The following is a 24,422-nucleotide window of genomic DNA, read 5'->3' as shown; positions in this document are numbered from 1 at the left end:
CAAAGGGCCAAATTTGGAGCCAATAACACTGGTTTAATGGCTAAATATTTAGACTGTAATCTATAAGCCTGCCATTCATCTCTCCAACATTGACTCTTTGTAACACTGAAAATAAACTGATTTGCTCAAGGATTCCAAATGCAAAAATAAATAAGACGAATAATGAACTATGATGAACATTTTGAATGGTTTTCATCATAGAAAAGTGCCATATAAAATAAAAATGGATGGTTTTTAATTTAGTGGAAAAACCAATCTCCATTTGTCCATCCATTCATATTCTAGCACTCCTATGCAGTTCTGGGCATCAGGGGGCAGTGCCAGGTCAAGGGGAGCTGGAAACAAACCCAGATGCAGTGCCATTAAGATAAAAACTGGGATATGAAGTATTAATTTGTGTATTGTATAGAAAATAATAATAATACAAAGAAATAAAAAATGATATGATTTATTTTACAATTCTGAATGTACAGAATTCTTAATTTATAAGAAAAAACAGAGTAACTGTCCAATATACAGAACAAACAAGTACCAGCTAACTGTTCTTTTCTTTTAAATGAGTAGGTTGATGAAGAATATGGAATTTTAACAAACATTTGTTTAAGGACTTGAAAACAACACAAAGGATTTACAAATATAAGTCAACAAGTGAAGGAGGCTAGATAAGTTACTCAAGCATGCCATGGCTATACCAGGTATTTAAGTACCTTAACATTCCACTAACTGGAAAGTACCAGAAACGTTTCGCTGAAATGTAATAAGAGATATTAGTTTCATTGATTTTATAAAAGCAGACAGATTTATGTAATTGGTGCTTTCAGAGGTATCAAACCAATGAGTTAATGGAGGGTTTTGCAGCATTTCTAAACATTTAATAATAATATTAATAATAATTCATTTTATTTATAAGGCACGTTACAATTGTAGTAAACCTCAAAGTGCTACATAGAAAAATAAAAATAAACAAAGGCACAACAAGATAAAAACAAAGATAAAACAATAATTAGAGGCAATTTTGTTAATATGCTTTCCAAAATAGAAAAGTCTTTAACTGTTAAAACAGTCATTTCTTTACAGAGCATCTAGGCAAGTGTCACATTCTTTTTAAATGCACAAGTAATACTGTAGTTTCACTGTATTCGGCTCATATGATAGTATCACTAGTACTACTCTGTCAGTTTGGTGCAGACAATTAGCTTACGATTTAAGAGCTAGCAAAATTTTCACCTTGTTGCAAACATATTCTGTATTTTGTATGGAGTTTGCTTTTTCTCCCCATGCTAATTTGAATAATGTCCTGGTTCTTTTGATGTTTCCACACAGTTAAAGGAATAATCCACCTACAAATGGCATTTTTTTAAATGTTACTTACCCCATGTAGTTTGTAGTGATGACTGAGAAAATAAAAACACCTCATTCACTGGTAAAGAGGGCCTGTCTTCAATTCAAAAAGTCAATCCTATGTGGCTTTAGTTTCCTGTTTGTGATTATTTTTTTATTCTTGTTTTGTTTGAGCAATTATTTAACTTGGAGCAAAAAGATACAAAACTGTGCTCTTTTAATTGTTTTAATTGTTGTAGAAACCTAGTCAGTTGGTCAAATGCTTTTGCACTCACATTTAGGGTGACTGTCCATGTCTAGAACACATCACTTTCCAAATACTTTCATACTCACTTCTATGATTCATCAGGATTTTCAGCAAGATGGTGACCCCTGGGGATTCCTGTAGTTACTGTCACAGTCGGGCTTCGTTTTGTGATCTGTCACACAGTTGGAGAGAGTGGCAGGTGCTGCATTTGAAAAGTTTGCCATGCTGGAAGTCAGCAGAATGCAGACTGTAAATGAGTGAGATGTGACAGGAAGAAAACAAGACTTGGAAAGAACAGCTCTACTCTGTACACTATGGATTATAAAGGAAAAAAAAAAAAAACTACTATATTCTTCTTACAACTTCTAATGTTATTTTTGAAATGCTTTTAAAATAAAAGCAAAGTTAAATACATCTTTTTCATTGAATAAATATGCAAATTCAAATTCTATGCTGACAGATTTTGTGTGCCTCTTAATAAGCAGGACAAGTGCAAAAGCACAAATGAGACGCACGGCACATGTCTCATTGAATGCCACAGTTACTTCCCCGGTCTATTCATGTGTCATTTGAAGACTGGTCTTTGAAATCAGATATCCACCATTTCATGTGAACAATAATTATATATACAGTACAAGTACACCCCATCACGTGTATTCAGGGGTAAATAAGATGGGGGTAAATAATGTAGCCTTCCACCTTTAAAAAAAGAACACAGAAAAAAAATTTTACAGGCCAATCAAGGAAAAGGTTCTGTACAACAGCCCAACAAATTAATCAAAAGCTGTCGCCTTGCTGGCTTTGCATCACAAAAAGAAGAAGTTTTGTTTCAAACATCTTGCGGAATGACCATCCGCTCGTAACAAGAAAGTCTTTCGTATCCCCTAGAAACCCCACTGAGAAGAGAGCCAGCTCCTTTGTCCGGGGCTCTACCGTGGCTCAGCTTACATCTGCCACCATTCCACTGCACCCCGACTGTAAGACAGGTCTGTTTCCCACATGACGAATTAAGATTGGGAAGGGGGAGGTTTGATCAGAATTAAGCTCTCTAGGACTTTTTTGTAACAGAAGGTAAGAAATAATTATGAATGTATTTTATAAAACAGCGCATTGCGAAGCACAGAAGAGGTTTTATGAACACATATCAAGTCTGTCGTTTATGATATAAAGTACACTTTGTAGTGAGTGATTAAGAAAACGTTACATTTTTATAAAACACAGATTGTCAGTCTATTGTATGAAAATAATTTTTTGTTTTAAACACAGGATTGTAGCAGCATAAACAGAAGAGACTTGCGTATTCAGAATAATGAAATAAATTGTTAGCTCATATTAGGTGCTTAAAAATATGATCAGAATTCAATTAGTCTTTAAAACATGAGCAGAATTACTTTTGTTCATACCAAACGTAACAGTTAACTTTGGCAAAATAAAGAATGAATGCCATAAACGAGTCAGGCACCTATAAATACAACACAAGTAAATGTTTACCTGGAAAGATTGCCTCAAGGCTTATCAGAAAGTTTTATAAAAATTAAACAAATAAAACTCTCAGCTTTTTGTTTTCACACAAACATCCACCTATGCGTTCATTCATTTCCTGATTTTTCCTATAGCTGTGCGCAAAGGCAGCCAGGGCAAAATCAGGCCTCTTTTTATATAAAGTTATAATGTAAGGACAATGTAATAATAATAATAATAATAATAATAAAAGACTAAATGAGGTCTTAGTCTTTACAAAACACACAAACGTACGAATGCTTACTGACAGCCGAATAAGGAACATCAAGAAACAGACTTGCTGCAAGTACATGAGGATAAATGCAAAATAAACACTTTTTCAAAAGAATATTTCATAATGTAAGGTAACACAACATGACACAATCTTACATTAATCTGGAAAAGTGTACATTTATAAATAAAATGAAAACTTAAGCCAACATTTTAGCATGTCATCTCTGAACTTGCCTAGTCATTTGTTCCACTGTTATACTAAAACATCCAGAGGAAATTGGTGTCAAGGCACTGATGCCAGAAAGTTACAGTGTGATATACATCAAATACATCATATTAAATAGTTTTGGTGTCAATTTGTACAAAGAGACCAGAAATTTCCATGTATAGTGTTATAACAACTGACAAGAACTGATCAAAATGTAACATGACTGTTGGTGGATACACCTCTACTAGTTAAGTGTTACATCAGGTAAGATGATTTGTGGATTCCAAATAAATAAATTAAATCATATGTTTTAATACATTCTTGTTTATCATGGCACATGAGAGTGGAAATATGTTTCAGATAGGCCAGACTTGCAAGTAAGAGTTTTCACTGTACACTTTAGAGGTGATAATACTTCTTCTACTACTAGTCAGTTTAAATTGTGCCATTGACATGCAGAAATCACATCACACTATGCCCTTCTATGTTTGACCATGTCTCGAGAGATCCTGTCATTTTTAAAGTGACAGTGGCAGCAACAGACACTCAATAATCACACCTTCTTATAGTAAGACTCATAACCTTACATGATGTATTATCAACTATGAATAAGCAGACAAGCCCCAAAAGTGTATAAATTCAGTACGTTTGTTACCTTATTTTTTAAAAATGTCTTTTAGTCATTTATAAACACTACATTCATTGCATTTCAATCATTGTGTGCTTAAACAAATATTTCTGACCTTACATATCGAAAGCAACACACTTTACATTTGTGGGATACCACGCAGAACCTTTTCTGGGCATTCAACTTCTAAGTAGAAGCAAACATGCAGGATCTCTGTAAAGCAAAATACCACAAACAATGAAAAAATGAGGTGTACAATTTGCACCAAAACCACAAAAGCAATTGAAATAATATACTGACGTAGAAGTAGAGAGCAGAAATGCAAACTTTTTTCATGCAGACCTCTATGAGTATAGTGGAGATCTGATGCAAATTTGAAGCACAGATAGCTGAATGTGAAAGGATGCAAACATCAGTCATGTTTAGCCCTAGTTAAGGAGACAAAACAAGAACAGCAAAAAACAGATTGTGAAGTGTTTCGAAAGGCATGGTTATTGCGTCATTGACTGCCTTTGACTAATACACAGTGTAGAGTAAAATAGATCTGATAAAGTAAAAAAATAAGAAGCTGCAAACAGTGGCTGACAAAATAATGACTAGCAGCTTAAGAAACATTGATGTTCACTCTGTTAGCTTTACATTTTATATAGTATTCATATTGTATTTATATACTGTAGGTATAAACATTTTTCAGTACAGTGTAGCGCTGTCATCAATGCACTCAAACTCTTGTCAGTGATCAGTCACAGAACTCAGGGTGGTCCTAAAGGCCAGCTAACCTCCACGTCAAGTTCTTCTTATGCTGTGGTTTTTTTGATCGTGCCAAGTCTTTGGATGAGTACAATGTATATTAGGGTACACAAACATAAACTGCCTCATGATTTATAGTTTTGTGATTTTTTAAAAATTGATTATGTGAATAAATTTGCATGTACATTAATAATTTCTTTATTTTTTGGGAAGTTAACAAGACAAGTGCTACCATTCCCCAATAGTATGTAAGTTGTAAAACTAATAACAATATTAATATCCAAGTGTAAAAAAAAATTCCTTTTTAAATTGATTTGTGCCTATTTTATTACTTCAGCTTGGGTTAAACATATTATACAGTATAAGGACTGAATATATATGGCTGAGCGGTTAGTTTTCTTACTGTAATCCAATTATATAGTAGTATATGTAGTAATCAACCTAGCTCTTTTTTAAATACTACGAGTCATGACAATAGAAAACACCTTCTAACGCATAATCAAAGAACAGAGGTCTCAAACTTGAAGTGCTAATGACCTGAAACAAGTTATGTTCATGCAATCGTTTGTTTTAATTTTCTATTTTGTATTTGGTATTGTTAAATTCCTCATCAAAGAGGGTAGCATGGTGAGTGTGGTTAGTATGCAAGTCATGTCATCTTACCTGCTTGGGAAATTAGGGTATTCCTCAAGAATTTTGTATAGTATGTCACCTTGCATTTTTATAGGTTTCCTGCATAGACTACTACACCCTCTCACAGTCCAAAGATAAGCTGAGAAGTTGCTAAACTATCCCATCATATAACACCTCCATTTCCTTTATACTGCTTCTCTTATGTCCACGTGTACACGTATTTGACTCGTGTTGAATGAGCCTTGCATTAGGCCTATGCACCTGTCCAGCTCTGGTTTCAAGTTTACACTTGTTGTGCCTAAGACAATGCAGATATACAAAATGTCATGAATTAATGATACCGGAAATAGCAGGTTTAGAAAACGGATGGGTCTTTGATGATTTAGACACTTCAAATAAAAAAATTAGTAGTGTGGAGATCTTTCAATGCATTTTTCATGCTTAAAATTGCAAACAAAGATAACACAATGAAAGAGTATTTGCAGTTTATATATTATGGATTGTAAAATTGTTTTAACAAAATAAAGAAAATATGACAACTGAAAATGTTTGCTTTATCTTCTATGTCAATAACATTTTTCAGTAAAAGTTGGTACAGTAGTTCATACTTTAAGGAATCAAATGCAAATAAATATAAAACGTGAATATGGCATTCATCCCTTGAGCTGCAAGGGTAAATTCCATTATTCTATTTTATGGAGTCCCAGATACCACTCTTACATATCATAAAATATTTAAGCTATTTATATATACACAAGTGATCAAACTTAATCTAAATTATCTTATCCAAAAAAAAAAAAAAAGTGATAACGTGCCATTTGCTTCTCATTGTCAGTTTGTTTTTAGCTTTGCACAATGCTTGTGTTTAAGTTTAACCTGGAAGTTTCACCCTGTCTCTTTGGTAGCATGCTGAATGGTCAGTGTTAATACTGAATATAAAATTTAGTGAGGTTAAGGTACAGTACATCTACAAAAACAAAGAAATGATGACTGAAAACATGAAAGTCTAGTCTTGTTTTATGAGATTCTCTTGATTAAAATTCTTAGATATAAAACCTGTGCTTCTTTTAAGTCCTGTGATGTGCATCACCCCAGTCAAATTCACATTTTTATTTTCTTTTATGTCTTTTGTTTATTTTTCAATGAATATAATGTTTATGCGCATCTTATTAATTTATTAATCCATTGTTTAACCTGATTATTTTGTTATGGGGTCACCTCTATAATTCAGTCCTCAAAATTTGTATATTTCACCCTTTGAAACTGAACTTCTTCCATTCAAACCTACCGCCTCTTACTTTACTTCTCTTATATTACATAAAGACCATCGTAGAATACCAGTAAAATGGAATGTTAGCAACACTACTTTGGAACACTTAAAAAAGTTATATTCAACAGGGGAAAAAACTACTTCTCAGGCAAATTTCATAAAAACAAAAATCAATTATTTTGTATTTGTTTTATTGAAAATGTTTCTTTAGTACATGTGCACATAGTAAGGCCTGTTAGCTAAGAAACTGCAAAGCTGCTGATTCAATCCTCACCACCAAATATCTGTATATCCCTAAACAAGTCATTTAAACTGCCACTGCTCTAGTTTGTGTGAAAATAGATACACACCTTACCTATAAAACATCAAATTATTTATGGGTATGTAGTAATACAGGTTAAGAACATTTTTTCACTCTACAATACACATTTTCATATGCATAATTATTTATACTCGCAGTATCATGTCTGGCACCCTAACAATTTTAAATTTACAACACTGCTTTGCTGTTAAGAGGAACTGAATTCGTCCAGTTCAAGTTGTGTGCTTAGGACTGCTGTTCCTTTTGCAACACTTCCACCTAGTGGTCAAAGTTCGAATTGCACTAAGGCATCAGTCCTTTTGTCTGACCATCTGAAATTGGTTCTTGTAAATGCTTATCATTAGCAGGAATCATGACACATATTCGGGTGAGCAAAATTCTCTATGCATGTTACATTCAAGGTTAAAACTAAAGGCAAACACTATAAAGCGAAAATAGGCCTTTCAAACAAAACACATCAGTAATTGGATCACATTTCAATGATGTAACAGAACTACATTGACAATAATAGTTACAAATACACTTAGTACATTTTTAATGCATTTCAATATATAGTCCAAGGAAGAACAACACCCCATACAGGCAGCATGATGTTAGCTTAAAAAAATCCAAGGGAATAGTGGAAAGTTCAATATGCAGGTTCATTTTTTTACATAGTGGAGGGTTTGCCTATACTGGTGAGTAAAATACCCACCTCTTTTCACCTTCCAAGTGCACAGTGAGAATTGAGGAAACATTTACCATATGTTTCATGGAAGTTTAAGACTTTAATATTGCAACAAAAGCTGTTGACAGGCATTTGCAGATCAAAGGGACTCCACAAATTGGTTGTACTGAGGAAAAAAAATACAAATAGTCCAAAACACAACTTTCAACATGAGACATCATCAGAAAAATGAAAAAAAAATATACCAGCATCTAGAATCTCTGCCAAAGTTGGTTTACTTCATTTTATGATAGCTTTACATACATACATTCTTTAGTTCTTTATAATAATCTTGATAGCATGTCTGTACAGAATAGCAATAACTACATGTACCATAATAATAATAAACCAACATATTTTAGATTTCCATGATTCTACAGTAGCCCAGAGTAACCGTCTGTATCCTGAGAAGATCTACCTCCCAATGCTGCTGAGGTAGGTAGCAGCCCTTCCTGTGACACTGAACATGATAAGCCAGTTAGAAGGTGGATAAACATCAGCCAATTTACATTTTCAACCAAGGTCACACTGGGATTCCCAAAAGTATTACTCAGGAGACCCAAACTAGACTTAATTTGAAGAAAAACGTTCTAGTAAGCAGCACCTAAATAACTCAATTATTTCCACATCACTTACTCTCATTTCACTTGAACAATATTAGGTGAGATTTGTTTCAAGATTTAAAACTTCACTGAATCATCCTTTAGAATTACTTATAAACGTGTTATACAATTGTTGTATTTTATTCCACTATTAATATTTTTCAAATTTTATTTTTATTACTTTCCTCAGATATTTCCTTCATACAGGCAAATTACTGCAACATTCATTTGCTGAGCACACATAAGTGAATGGAAGTCAATGGGATGACCTGGTTTAAGACATAATGTCATTTACACTGGTGTCTCCCATTTGTTATCATTTTAAAGGAAAACTAGTGCAATGAAAATATCCTACTTTAAAATAAATCTAAATCAGTAAAATATGTTGATTAATTATTTTCTATGCTTGCTTATCCCAGTCAACAAATCTTGATAAAGAAAATTTAGTGTTTCAAGTCTCTCACACTGTTGCCCGTTTCTACACCTACATCATAATAACAGTAGTATGTTAACTGTGTAGACAATGGTAAAGATTAAAGAATAGTGGAAAAAGTAGTCAGCACTACTGCCTCACAGCTTTAGTGAGCTGGGTTCAATTTCCAGTCTTGCCAGTGTGAATGTTTGCTTAATCCAAGTTTTATTTTTAATTATTTAATTGATTACTTAATTATGCATAGATTAGATGCAATATAATACATCACTCCAACATTAATAATTATTAATCAATATGCTCTTTCTGTTGAATTCCTTCACTGAAACAGGTTTACCTGAACTCAACTCAAAAACTCCACTTGTGTCCTTGGCCAAGTCCCAACAGGCTTTTCCAAAGACATCTCCACAGTGCTGACAGTACCTGACATTGTTAATTCATCATTATTTACCAGGGTCTTCCCAGATTCTCTGAAGACTGCAGTAGTTAAACCTCTGCTCAAGAAAAAGTAATCTAGACTCCTCTGTATTTGACAACTTTAGATCTATTTCTAGCCAACTTTTTAAGTAAACCTTCAGAAATAGCAGTTTTTCATCAGTTAAACAATTATTTAAACAGACATTTTATTCTGGAAAACTTTCAGTCAGGTTTTAAGAACAATTTATAGTACAGTATAAGTAAAGGACTTGCAGATTAATGTGGACACAGACATCATACCTGTTCATGTCCTCTTAGACTTTGAAAATGCTTTAAAAATAGTCTTAGACAACGGGTGGGTTTCTGAGGCAGTGTTTTAAACTGGCTTGAGTCATAATTAACAGATTGAAAATTCTTTGTTAGTTGTGGTATTTGTAGTCTGGGAATCCTTGATACTGTATACTGTATGGTGTGCCACAAGGATCTATTCTAGCCCATTGTTATTTTCAATCTACATGGTCCCATTAAGGCAGATTATTTCTAAACACAAGGTGAACACAGCTATGCAGATGACATGCACTTATACTTATCTATAGTACCTGACGACACTGAAGCTTTGGGCTAAGATGATCCAATAAATCTCAGAATTAATAAGTAGTCATTTTCTCAAATTAAATAAGGGAAATACAGAGATCTTAGTGGTTCACAAAATGGAAATAGTGAAGGTCTTAGGTGTAAATTTGATCCCATAGCATTAAAAGTCAATGTGGAAGTTAAAAATTAATCATGTTCTCTGACCTAAACTTTAAATCACACATTAACTATATTACTAGGATTGCATTTTTCCTTTTAAGGAACGCTAAAAAAGTTAGACCTCTTGTAACATTGCAATTTGCTGAGATTTGATCCACTCCTTTGTTTTAGTCAACAAGATAACTGTAATGCACTCCTAACAGGACTACTTGAGAAAGACATCAGTTGCAATTAGTTCAGAATAAAGCAGCTTATTCAGAAGAGGAAAATTTGAGCACATCTCACTGATTACCTTAACAATTGAATTTAAAATACAGCTAATGTTATAACTAACTTTAAATAATCTTGCTCCTTCCTATATTTTGGAGTGCTTTCCACCCCTGTATTACAATATAACCTTAGATCCTCTAGCGGTGGTCTGCTCATTATTCCATGAGTTAAGTATAAAAGAAATGTTGTGCACCAAAAAGGCCTTTTCCAATAGAGATATACCATGCAAACATCATGGATCATTTTAAAAACTCATAAAAACACTTTTTGGTAAAATTTGGCTTATTCTTGGCTGCATTTTAGTTTTACTTCTAATAGATCATACATGCAAAGAATTACAATATTCTTCATTATTAATCTCCCCATTTCTCTGCTTTCTTTTCTGGTTTTTCACTGTTTAGCTGCCTGTGATGCTCGAATGAAGTTGGGTGCCCAGGCTGTTGATGAGACGCACTGCATCAAATCCACTTGGACAAAATCTAAAAAAAAAAGTAACAACTTAAAAGAACATTTATGTTAGATAGAATTCCAAGGGGGGCCGAGTAGTCTTTCAGTTTTGGAAGTTGAAACCCTTGCAGAATGTGTTTTTTCTCTAACTTATCTGGAGTATTTTTTTTTATTTTTTCTGTCCTCCCAGAATCTGACCTTATCATTATACTCATCTTTAGAGACATAGAATAGGATACCATATATAAGATTATACCTTTCTACTAAATATGTAACTATTTTATGTAACTCCATATTTATTTTTTTTGTTATTTATGCATATTTATTCGTACCTAATTTTAATTTGTTTTTCTTTACTTGTAACTATTTCATTCACATCTTGTAAGGCACTTTCGAGTTACATCCATCAAATTGTGCTATAGAAATAAATGTTGTTGTTGTTGCCACAGTCGGTGTGGCTTTTCTCTTGGCACCCAGGTCTCTTCTGACATCCCAAACCACAGCCACTGAACTGACTGTTATGTGTGTATGTAGCGGTGTGGAAAAATGTGGCTCTTGATTGACGGGTGGATGGGATTCCACCTGGTGCCAGTGTTGCCTGAGTATGTTCTGGCTCCCTGTGCCCTATAATAGAAGAACCAAGTTCAAGAAATAGATGCATCATTGGATGAATTAATTATGATGTAGTGACTGGTCATGGAATAAGAAGTGGATTGAAACAAAATCATCAGGTATTGTATTGAGAACCACTGCTTCAGAGCAACTTTATATTTTAATGCTGGGCCCATGGAAAATAACGATGATGGATGATTACTGAATGATCAAGTTGATTACTAGATTGTGTTCTTATCAAGATATGCCCTCAGTCTTCAAACCATGTGTCCTCTGTTAGCTATGCAAAGGCCAGAATAGTAAAACGAACCTCCTCAGCAGGCAAGCAACATCTCCTAAAAGCAGATGTATATATTCTTTTAACACTTTTCATTTATAAAATAACAGGTGTGACAAAATAACACACTGTTTACAATTAAAATTTTAAGAGTACATTTTTGTACTTGTATCAAGTTTGGATTTTGTTTTACTATCACTATGATAGTAGATTAAAATAATTAAGGTAAAAAAGACACTGTTTTAAAATAAAATAAACTTGAAGTGCACAATAACTAAAAATTCAAAACCACCCTGAAAAAACACTTTTCAAAAATATGTGTAAAAAATGAATTAAAATTTGATTATATGATCAGCAAAAATTCATTACATATTAAGTACTGAATGGCGACCCATATATTTTTAAAAACATTCCCTTCTTTTTTCTCTTTCTGTCCAGTAGAGCCAGCAACTGGAAAAGTAAGCAGCAAGCAGGTATGTGCCTAAATGATCCACATTTGGATTTACATGCATCTGCCATGAAAGTGTCAGTGTCCTGCCAACCGGTTCAGCCTATGCTGTTTGGAGAGGCAGCTTTGGGTGAGGGCATGTACATATTTCCCATATCTCCCTCATCTAAACTTCCTCCACCATATGCTGCTGCTTCTAGGCCCATGTTGATGTAATATGCCTCTTCTTTGGCTAGGACAGGAGGCAGAGCATCTAGTTGTCTCCTAAGGTTCAAGTTCAGGTCTGTGAAGTCAGGTCTCTCCACCGCATCTGCTTGCCAGCAAGAACACATCAGCTCATATCTGAAATGCAATTAAAGGGAAAATGTCTTTAGGTGTAAGACCACATGAAAAAGCCAGTGCCACACCTTTATTGTTCTTTAAAAAAAATCTTTGACATTTTCAAGAACATGTTAATTTTATTATACTTGAATGCGATATTCATTTAGTAATGTATGTTGCAATTAAACAATAATAACCATCAAACAACAGAGAAAATATACAGTAAAATAAAAGATAAATCATCACATACATACTTTACAATACAGTATATGTCTAACCAGTTTCAGGAGTTGCTGTGCTGAAGAGGTGTGGGTGAGGCCATCAGGGAAGCATTTACCCTGTGGACTGTGCTGGATCCTAATGCTCCAGTGCAGTGATGTGGACACTGTTCTGTAAAAAACTGATGCATTGCTTCAGATGAGACTTAAAACTAAGGTCCTGAATCTCTGTAGTCATAAAAGATCCCTGGGCATTTCTCAAAAAGAGTTCTGGCCCTCTAAATACCCCATCTTTAATTGGCTAACTATTTCTCTAATCCCTGTATTTTCTAATAGCTAATGTGTGGTGTGGATACAGGTGCAAAAAGTGCCGAGTTGCATAGTTCAGGGTGGATGCTGCACGTTAGTGGTGATCGAAGTGGTTCCTCATTGTCTATGTAAAGCTCTTAGAGCTATGGGTTCAGAAAAGTGCTGTATAAATGTAATTAATTCACTAATTAATTGCTAGGATTAACAGATTTTGTGTGATGCAGTCTTTTTGTTCTGTGTTAGAGAAATGTATCACTAGTCAAACTCCTAAAATTAAATTTGCAGTGGATCATTAAGGGTCTGACTGAGGCTTTTTTTTTTTTAAGACAAGGTTTGCATATTCATTAGTCTGACCAGCTAGAACACCTACAAAATACATACATTTGAAATGCATTGCAGTTATTGCAGAAGTCATTCAGTACATATAAGAAAAACAGTCACGCTGGAATTTCTTAACCATAATCAGGACACATTCAAAAAAGCCTCAACTGATCATCAACCTAATTTCCCAAATATTTGTAAGATATTTTAAATCAATTATCCATTGATTTCAGTAACTGGAACTACTGTCTTTTTTTGTTGAAAATGTATATTTTCTTCACATTTACTTTGAGAAAGTTATAAGAGAACCATTAAAAAGACAACATCATACATTTAAAAACACTTACACTGTGTGTGTAAGTAGATAATATATCAGTTATAATCAGTGGACAACAAACACTCTGCTGGGTGGTCAAAAAGTCCCAGCAGTGATGGCATTTCCTTGACTTCTCCGGAAAGTGGAAATGAAGAGGAAGCTGCTGTTGACCTTCTACCGATCAACCATTGAGAATATTTTAGCATATTGTATTTCAACATGGTGTGCTGGCTGTATAGCAGCACACAGGAAAGCTCTGCAGAGGGTAATATCCACATCAGAGAAAATCATTGGCTGTTCTCTGCCCACACCGGTAGACCCTTCCCATCCTGGCCACTTATTGTTGACTCTACTGCCCTAAGGAAGGTGGTACAGGAGCATTAAAAGTAGAATAAAATGATTTGCAGGAGTTTTTTATCCCTGGGTCATAAAAATTTTAAAAACTGTCATGATTTTTTTTCCAGTATGTACGATGATTACTTTAGTTGATAATAATTTCCACCTCTTATTTATTTATGCAAAGTATTTATTTGTTATAGGATGTGCGCTTTTTAGATTATTTGTTTGCCGTTGTTTGTTGTACTTGCACCATTTACAGGTGTAGCCTTTACAGTTTCATTGTACTGGTGCAATGATAATAAAGGCTTTCTAATTCTAACTCTAATATAGACACCCTTCAAAAAAGCGTTGCTGAAATTTGTCTCATTATATTAATGTATGCTTTCGTTAAGTAATCGCTAAAAAAAAAACACCACTTCAAATATATTAGTACACGCTAATTCAGTCAAGATAACATCGAAATTGAATTGAATTGGGGCATTGTGAATCGAAATTGAATCGCATTGGGACATCATTGCCAATACCCAGCCCTAATTCCTCCATGATGTACCTTCTAAAATAAGATGAATGTGTACACAACATGCATTTACATGTAAAATTGATGTGAGGAAAACTTTAATCATCATGCTTCACTTGCCTAAAATGAAAAACAGCAAGCAGAGCAAATGCTGTCTATCTAGTGATCAGCTAACAAATTTTAAATATCACACAAAAATGCATAAACTTATACAGTACCATTTAAAATGCTTTTTTTACTACCATTGAAAACACAAGAGTTTTTCTTTGTAAAAATGTTAATTTCTCTTTCTTGAATCAACTAGATGTCTCTTGCAGGGGACATGGGATTGCTGAAGAGTAAGGAAGGTTCATACATCCAAAATAACTGACAGCACCAAATAATGTTGTGATACCAAAGATAAGGTGCAACTACCAGAGCTGCAGAATAATTTTTTTTATTGATTTCTTTTCAAAAGTTTAGTGAGAGGTAAGAAAAAGTTCTGAAGTTTCAAGTAACACACAGTACTACAATACTCATGCTGAATAACTATTTACAATATATAAACAGTAATGTAAGCAGTTAAAATTACAAGTTATTAATATTATATAAAGGAAAAAGTGAAATGGACAATGCTATTGGCCGATTCATGCATCTAGCTATCTCTGTATTGTCCTCTTTCATGTTAATTATATGTTATATGTTAATTGGCTGATCTATCTAATAAAAGTATTTTACTGAAACTAATTTAACCGTTTGGCTACTCACACTTATGTATTTTGTACACCAATCTCAATTATTTTTATCTAATGTCCTTTTACTTGAACATATCAACAGCATTTGCCATCTATCTTCAGCTTGGTTCACTATAAGTACAGCGTCGCAATGGTTTCTCTCCAGTGTGCCCCCAGCCGGTTTTATGAGCGGAAGCACAGTTGCAAGTTCTGTATGGTGCATATAGTAAACTGTGTAGGTACTTATGACAACAATGAGATGTTCTTCTCGCAACGACTTTGTCTGCAAAGAACATTCAATAACTGAAGTAAAATGTGATACATGTGCAAATCCTGCAGTGGATGAAAGTGTAAAATGGTATAAAACTATATTAAAAAACACGTGCAATTTAATACTATTGCAATATTTTATATTACAACCTCACCGCATTCATATAAATAGCCATTTTAACACTGGTGCATAAAGTATGACAAATGGTGCGAGTAGTTAAGGGTTAATGGCATAGACAGCCAATGATTAGCGTGATTCCCCACAAAGTTAAATGAAGCAAGGTTGCTTTTTCTTTTATATTTTTAAATGTCAGTGCCATTAGAGAAATAAAGCACAGATAAATGAAAATAAATTGGTGCTCGTAAATCAAACTTCAGTTGCTTTTACTGTAAAACTGTGATCTTGTGACAATTGTACAAAAAATAAATATTGCAACTGATTGCTTTTTTCCACAGTCTAGTCTTTATTTTCAACTAGTTTCAAGGCGGACATATAAACCAAAAATGTAAAAAAATTACACCACTCCCTCAAGCTACTGAGAAAAAATAGAATACAGCTTGCTGTTAATCTTATCAATAGATTGTTAAGCTACCTGTGGATAAATCGAACCTAAAATGGATAAAAAAACAATACTTTAGGTGAATGTATGTGTGCATTTTTAAAATTTTGAATGTTCTATAATTTCAGACTCACAGCTTTTGGTCACAATCTGAAGGCATCTTCAACCGATTTCCTGCTTCTAGGTATTCAAGCAATTCATGATTCTGTAACCCGGGATATGGGATTCGTCCTCGTGATACAATCTCCCACATGGTCACTCCAAAAGACCACTAAAAACACAAAATATAGAGTTAGTCTTCTGGAAATTAATTAGAAATGATGAGTAAACTGCTGTGTGTCATCCTCTGTGATGGTGGAGACTCAGTAACTCTTTAGGGATACAGGTTAACTCAGGCTAATGTGGTTTTACAACAAAGTTTAGACTGTAAAAACAAATTTATTCTAGTTAACACTTGTCAACAAACCTAATCCACTAAAGACACCATTCAACCCCTTGCCTAATCTTTTCTTTTTCCTCTTTTCTTTAATTTTCAGCAAATCACTTCAAATAAGAAATAATAATCGGCATATACCAAAAACAACAACTTACTTAATCCTTATTGAAAAAACCTTTGTTTTGATGCCATCTCAGATCACCTGCCAAATATTCAACTCACCACATCACTCTTGCTGCTGTACACAGACTCTGCTAAACTCTCTAGAGCCATCCACTTTATTGGCATCCGAATGGCTATTTTCTGGCGGTAATAATTGCCACTGTAGATTTTTTTGGAGAGGCCAAAATCAGCAACAAACACCCTGAGGTCATCTCCAATCCTGTGTGGAATAAGAAAAAAAATGATTACACATATATAGGGAAGACTCTGACACCTGCAAACCTAATCCCTGAGGTGGATTAATTACATTTATATACAATTGACTGTCAGGTCAAGTCAGGTTGGGGTGCATGAATTGGTACACCGCGTTGCCACACTCACCACATGATGAAATAGCTCAGAATCCCAGTTGGCACCCTCCAGGCAGAAACACAGTCCCCTCCCATCTTCCGGAAATGACCATCTATCTGCCACATCCAGGTGTTATGTGGGCGTCCCGTTGGTCTGTTTCAGCCACTCGGATCCTTACTATTGAGGATTCGGCAAGCTGGATCGCCCCCAGGGAATTGCATTCCATGACCGCAGTACTGAAACTCACAATGCAGGTAATGTGCCTCATTCGGGACTCTCCATGAGCAACTGTTTGCTTGAGACAAAGTCAAACCAGCCATACCAAACAATTCTCCAAAGAGACACAGTACCAAAGGAGTCCAGTTTTTGTCTAAAGTCACTGAATCCATGCCTTGCAACCATATAGCAAAACAGGAAGCACCAGGACTCTAAAGACTTGGACCTTCATTCTTTTGCAAAGACTTCTGGCACGCCACACACCCCTATCCAGCAACACTTCATGACCGCCACACACCCCTATCCAGCAACACTTCATGACCCCCCTTGCTCTCTCAATCTGTCTACAAACTTCATAGAAAGAGTCACCAGAGAAATGAATGTTGCTGCTGAGGTAAGTAAACCTCTTGACATGGTCAACACTTTTTCCACAGACAGACACACTGCTGATGGCTGTGCCCAAGAGGACACTAGCAAGTCCAGACACTCAGACTCCTCACTTGTCTCTCAAGAGTCCTGATCAGAGCCTCCATCAACTCCGCAAAGATCACAGCATCATTGGCTCAGATTCAGTTAATCTTTCTTCACCTACAGATACCCCATGACCCTGCAAAACACCCAGTCCATGCAAGCTTTGCTCAAGGTAGGAGCAAGAACACACCCCTGAAAAACCCCAGAATCAACTGGGAAAAACACAGAGGTTCTGCCTCTGCTCTGCACAGCACTCACTGTACCAGTGTACAGGCTGGGCATGACATCCAGCAACTTTGGGGGGATCCAGTGAATTGTTAGGATATTGCACAGGGCAGTTCGGTCAACTGAGTCGAAAACTTTACAAAAACTGACAAAGATTGCAAAGAAACTCTTCCAATATTTGTGTTTGTGCTTGATGAGAACTCTCAGTGCCAGGATGTGATTGATGGTAGACTCATTAGCCGTAAAACCAGACTACTCCAGTTGCTGGTAGGTGAGAAAGTTATCACGGATCCGGTCGAGGATAACCCTAGCACCAAGGACAGTGTTATCCCCCTGTAGTTGCCACAATCCAGGCGATAACCCTTCCCTTTCCAGATAGGGATGATAAGTCCCATTATCCAGTCATTTGGGATGTTGCCTGTCTGACAGATAGTAGTAAAGATTACTTGCAATTCTAGAAGGATAGCTTTACCACCACCCTGGAGAAGCTGACCCTGGATACCACAGATCCCTGCAGCTTTTCCTATCCTCAGCTGATTCATCATCTGTGCAATCTCAGTGAAATTTGGTGGTTCACAACTACTGGTAAAATTCAGTTACAACGAACTTCCAGGGACCTAAAAAATATTTTGTTGTAATGAAAATTTAATTGTAATGAGATTCTATATTTGTAGCTATTGGGCTTTTTTTAACTTTCATCCAGATGTCTGCAATCATTTCAATAGATTCTTTTGCGTTAATTTTAATCTTTTCCTGTCTACAAGTTATGCCGACGATAATTTTTCTCATTATTTCCTTGCGATAATACATTTTCAGGGTGCAAATGATGCCCAAATCCAATGGCTGAAGCACTGCTGTGCAATTGGTTGGGAGGAATTCAACACGAACATTATCTAAATGCGGAAGCATGTTGTGGGCAGCACAGTTATCAATCAGAGGCCGAATCATCCTTTCTTCTTCTTCATATTGTGAGGTTTCTGAACTGTTTTGGGATCCCCCCACCCAACGGGAATGTCACACTGAAGTGCGTCCTAAAGCATGATTGCTGTGTCTGCGTAAGATTGTTTGTCCGTTGCCGGGGCAGGGCAACAGCAGGCTCTCAGCAGTGCTGTTAGGCGGCACAGAAGCAAATTCTAAAAGATTGGGGTCGCGCTATAAGTCCCTGTCTTACACCCCAAAACATGAGGCTGAGTCTCAGTACTTTAGCAAAACCAGATTTATTCAGCTTGAAACAGGAATAGCACGGTCATTTATTGTAGTGGGAACTGCCACTCTCCTATAAACAGACACAGCAGTCAGGCAGGATCGTGGCTAGGTTAATGGCCAAGTAATCCTGTTCCCTGAATTACCCATCGAGTTTGCTTTGGCAGGGAGGTGCAGCAGAGCTGTGAGCCTGCTGTTTCCCTGGCAACATATAAACAGTCTTCCACAGACGGTGATCGCACTTCAGGATGCCCATCAGCGTGTTGTCCAGTTGTGGGAGGTCCCAAGAGATTTTAGAAACCTCACATTTTCTTGAATGACTGCCACATTAATAGGAATGTTTCTTGAATGAGGATCACTGAACCACGTAAAAACTGCTTTTTCAACGTCTTCAAATTCAGCAATTCACATACATTTGCAACTCAAGATTTTTCTTCTTTTTTTTACTCGGTCTTTCAAGAAAGTTGACAGTGTCGATGGCGAAATTACGAGTTCACTGGCAACGTCTTTTTTTCTTTTTGCCACAATCAAGAGCTGAAAAAAATGTAAAAAATTTTTTCTAATATGAACTGTTATCGTTTTTTCGTGTCTGACATTTCTATAGGAGGGTGACAATGGATGTTTTTCAAATGTTGACGAGCAATAAGCAAAAGGTATCACTGAAAACCACTGAAAACAAAACAGCAAAAAAACAGTACGAGCAAAGTTCGAAGAAAGAAATTTTTTTTTACAATGTTTCTGTTTGGGGGATCTGAGCTGCGACCACAGAAAAAACTGCTCTGTGGATGATTCATCGAGGCATTTCAAGATCTTTTGGGCACTTTGTTGTAATGAAAGTATCTGCTGAATGTACTTCGTAGTAACAAGATTTCTAAAGACTCATGTCATATGAGGAAGGTGTCGGGAACATAAAAATACTTCGTTATAATGAAAATTTCATTGTAAAGATATTCATTGTAACGGAATTTTACCTGTAATTGGAGGATCAGCCTTAAGAACTATGGACCCAGAGATGTGTAGCGTCCTAGTCAAAGAATCTGCTTTACACAGCTGCTCAAAGTACATAGCCCAGCGGGTCACAACTACAGCGTCACCTGTAAGGATCATTCCATCACCTGCCCTGACTGCGACTCTCCAACTAACAGTTTTGGATGACGTCAGGATCGTGACTGACACCCAAGTCTGCATGTTCCTCACACACACTCTGTGTAAACTTATTAGAAATTGCCTGATCATGGGGTCTGGCCAGGTCCAGGCTCATTCTCCTAGTAGATGGTAGTTACGTAATTGACTAGTCTAACTGACTGTACTGTAATACTAAATAAGCAATTTGTTGAGCAACCATGATAATGTAAAATTCTGTGCTATGTGTTGAATCTTGCTTTTTATTATTATCACTTATACCAAGTTCAAATCATATTCTAGCAGACACGCAAGAATCCAGAAAGTTACAAGAGGTAACAAGCTTTTTCTTACAGCTATAATATTATATATATATATATTCACACCAATTATTCCATTGTCTCACGGACAGTTTAGAATAGCCAATCAACCTTGGAAGAAAATCCACACAGACACAAGGAGAACACGCAGTCTCTACAAAGACAAATGGTTACATGTGGGATTGGTTGTGGAAGCACTGCCCACCAACTGCAACATCATGTTACACTTACAGATACTCTAAGTATGCAAATGACTTTCAATATTTCAGAAAATTGCTTGGAACAGTTTAAAATACTGTTTAACATTATGAACAGCACTTGTCACATGATTTGTATCTTTTATTTAAAATGTGGTCTGGATTAAAAAAAAATTATGACACAGAATCAGTAGTAAATCACTCAGTAAGGCAAGGTAATATGCAATCATAATGCTTTTGCTGGAGCTGTGTTTTTGTTTTTACCAGAAGCTGGATTAAAAAAAATAAATCCAACAATATAAGTGCACAGAAATACTTTGTTATTAATGTAATAATTCCAAAATTTTATAAATGTGTTAAAGTGAGAGTCATTTTGGATCTCTGTTAAATCTGGACATATACACGACAAGTATATTTTCATTTTAAATATGTTTATATGTGTATATTAAAGTATAACTTTTCTGTAACACTTTCTCTTTATTTGTTATGTACTCTTATTATGAAGGAAAAACAGACCCTAGCCATAAATTTCCAATAAATCTTAGAGATGTCAATGCAACTATAACATAAAACAGCATTTTTAAGCTTGTACTCACATACAGTTTCGTGCAGCCAAATCACGGTGCAAAAAACCCTTGGAAGAGAGGTACTCCATCCCTGAAGATATATCAATCATAAAACGCAGAAGTGTCTGATAGGGTACAAACTGTAAGAAAGATGTAAAAAATTGTAATCTATGTAATCTCTTTGACTTTTAAAATAAAAAACACTGGTTAAAAAGTCTGAGTTAATTGCGTAGAAATATATTAAATAGGCAATACAGTAGCACAGTGCTTTATGGATTCAGCATCCTAGATTTTAGCTCAGTACCTGGTCATTATTCATGTAGACACTGTGTTTTCTAGCCAACATTGGTTGTGAGGGAGTTTCTTGGGGTCATCCAATTCTCCTTGCACAACCCAGATGATGTGGTACCTGTGCGGGTATGTGTGAGAGTGGGCCAGGAAATGATCTGGCACCCTGTCCAAAGCTGCTATGTGCGCTGTGCTTTTGGGAAAAGCTCTGGACCTCTACAACCCTGAATGTCATGTTATGATAAAAGCTGACAGAGTGACATAAAAGCCAATGCTTCTGCATTGAAAGACCTGTGTGTTCAAAGCACATTTTTGAACAAGGCTGACGTCTGGGTTACTTCTGGGTCACGACTGCTTTACACTAAACTTCATCTAAGATGTCTAGTTATATTTCTGGACAAATACAGAAGAAGTAATATAAAACAGAATTGTAGCAAAAGATATCACGCTCACCATAGGAATTTCTCCATGCCGGGTCGCTAGTAAAAAACGTCTCAGATCTCCATGATTCATGAAGGGTAGAATGACCAAAGGAATCGGGATTCTGCTTTCAGTGCTTGATTCAAGTGAGACTCCTATAAAATAAATTTTGGTTTTACAGTGTTCAAACTGCTTTACAATGAAGCATTTGGGATTTTAAAATAAATCATAAATGCTTAAAATTTTATGTCACAAACTACTGTATGCTGGTGCATTTCTATCCTATTTGCTTTCCATGTGCACTTCTGTGTCATTTCAGTTACCTTAAGATCTCTTCTGCTGGTTCCAGAGAACGTTTGCTTCTTTAATCTAATCAAACTTTCCTTTCTTGGCTGTTCTACTTTAATAATAAGTTAAATTACTGAAGGAAGATTATTACTTATTTTTGAACAAAATCTAGTGGGGATATACCCCACTAGTCCCTAATGCAGAAACCCCACTGCATTTTATCTTGTTTTGTTATAGTTGTAGTAGTACAGTCACACATACAATTAAATTCTTACTTGCATGTTCAACCAGCATGCAACATGTTGCCATTCTCTGGCACAATACTAAACTATGAAACAGAACCCACACATTAGCTTAACTGAAGTTCAATTGTGCTCCCAGATCATAAAACCTTAAGGAAAACACTTTAGAAACACTTTATCCAACTCTAAATCAGTGTGGCTACACTAGGCTCTTTGCTGAGATCCTCCACAAGGCTGTTTTACCAGCATCATAGGCCCTGGACAAAGTAGTAATATGAGGCCCTGTTTTGATAACAGATACATACACATGCATCAGAAACATCGTGGGCTCCTGTGCTCCCAGGGTCCCCAGCTACTGATCATTGTGCCTGTACCTTAACACAGGAAACACATGTGAACTGCCAGGGTTGTTTCCCTTACTCATCCTTTCAGCAATAAAACAGTGAGGGTTGATTCAAAATCTTACCAGCTCAGTAGCACAAATCCACATTTCCAGCTCACTTTTGTATTATTCCTTTATACTAAATACAAGAGGAAATTTTTAGCAGCTAACTTTCCTTTGCCATCATTTAAAGACAGGGCTACAACACAAAATACTATTAACAAAAATAGGTTTTAATTCTATCATTCACCATAACAAGTCCACAACCTTCCCTTTTCACCACACATGCACTACAAAAAAATCCCACTCCATAGTCTTAGTTAATAAAAAACTTTAACTTTGAGTATGTGATTCTAAACATTCAAGATAAGCATTATAGGAAAAAACAACAGTAAGAATAAACTAACATAATAAGATTTTAGCGGTCAAATATTACAGACCAGTGTGTGTGAAAAAAATATCTGTGCTTAGGAAAATTTTATAGAGTGATTCTGTTGGAAAATCAATCAATCTAGCATTTACATTGCTAATAACACTGCAGTGTTTAATTTATGAGTTATTGGGTACAAAGACAAGGACAAATATACACACATCAGTCCAAAAATTGTCAAATGGTGTTCAGAGATACCTAGACCTGAATGTAGAAATCTGTTTAAAAGTTAAAGTTAAAATTTTGACTACTTTCCCTATATATACTATATATAAAGCTAAAAGTTGCTGTTGTCACTTGGTATTGAGTTACACTTTTACTGAAAATTCACACACACTGTTATTGTGGAAGATAAATATTTTGGCAATGACATTTAAGGAAAAATTCCTAAGAATTTACTTTAATATTGCTCACAAACAGAAAGATAAACATACAAATGGAAGTAACACAAAAAATGGCAAACACATGACATAATCTGTTCTCTTTATATTGTATTATTTACCTCACAGTCAAAAGCATTTCTTAATTCTTTCCAAACATAATCAGATGAGACATTGTCCAGTTCTCAAAACAATCTTCAACTGCATCCAACACTAGAGAAGACTTACCGTGTTTCCCCGAAAATAAGACCTACTCTGAAAATAAGCCCTAGCATGATTTTCAGGCTGCTCTGCAATATAAGCCCTACCCCAAAAATAGGCCCTAGTCAAGATCGTCAGTTGAAAAGTAAGGCGCCTAAGGCCAGGTTTATACTTCATGTGATGCGATGTGTGTGCCCAAAACATCCATTAAATTCCGAGGACACCTTGGCACAATATCTCTGAAAAGGGTGTTTAATGATTACATCCATCAATTCGGGGATGTGCCCATTCCAGCAGCATCGGTGCAAGACAGAAACAAAATCCCCGGACGGGGCATCGGCTCATCGCAAGGTGAACACAAGCATACATACATACACTGGCATCATTATAGCTTCACCAGATCTCTAAACCTTCATGTCTTTGGATGGAAAACTGAGCACACTATGGAAAACCCACCAGGAAAAACATGCAAACTCCAGGCAGGGATCACAAGAGATGTGACTCCCTGCAAGACCTAACGCTCTGCCACCGTGCCATCCCATA

The 24,422-nt window shown here is 35.7% G+C and overlaps 1 protein-coding gene across 1 annotated transcript in view; it reads right to left on the bottom strand.

The window, feature by feature from the left end:
• Positions 1 to 6,985: 6,985 nt before the first annotated feature.
• Positions 6,986 to 24,422, bottom strand: part of si:ch73-40a2.1 (ephrin type-A receptor 2) — a 79,592-nt gene continuing 62,155 nt past the window's right edge. The window contains exons 11-15 of the mRNA XM_039769029.1: positions 21,990 to 22,111; positions 21,279 to 21,388; positions 16,638 to 16,797; positions 16,114 to 16,250; positions 6,986 to 12,437 (exon numbers count right to left, since the gene is read on the bottom strand). Of these exons, the coding sequence (XP_039624963.1) occupies positions 12,194 to 12,437; positions 16,114 to 16,250; positions 16,638 to 16,797; positions 21,279 to 21,388; positions 21,990 to 22,111 (773 nt within the window). The 3' untranslated portion in view covers positions 6,986 to 12,193. The remainder of the gene's footprint in view (positions 12,438 to 16,113; positions 16,251 to 16,637; positions 16,798 to 21,278; positions 21,389 to 21,989; positions 22,112 to 24,422) is intronic.

The sequence above is a fragment of the Polypterus senegalus genome, chromosome 11, assembly GCF_016835505.1.
Source record: "Polypterus senegalus isolate Bchr_013 chromosome 11, ASM1683550v1, whole genome shotgun sequence".
NCBI lineage: Eukaryota > Metazoa > Chordata > Cladistia > Polypteriformes > Polypteridae > Polypterus > Polypterus senegalus.
Note: the sequence above shows the minus strand (reverse complement) of the source record. Positions and strands in the feature narration are given on the sequence as shown.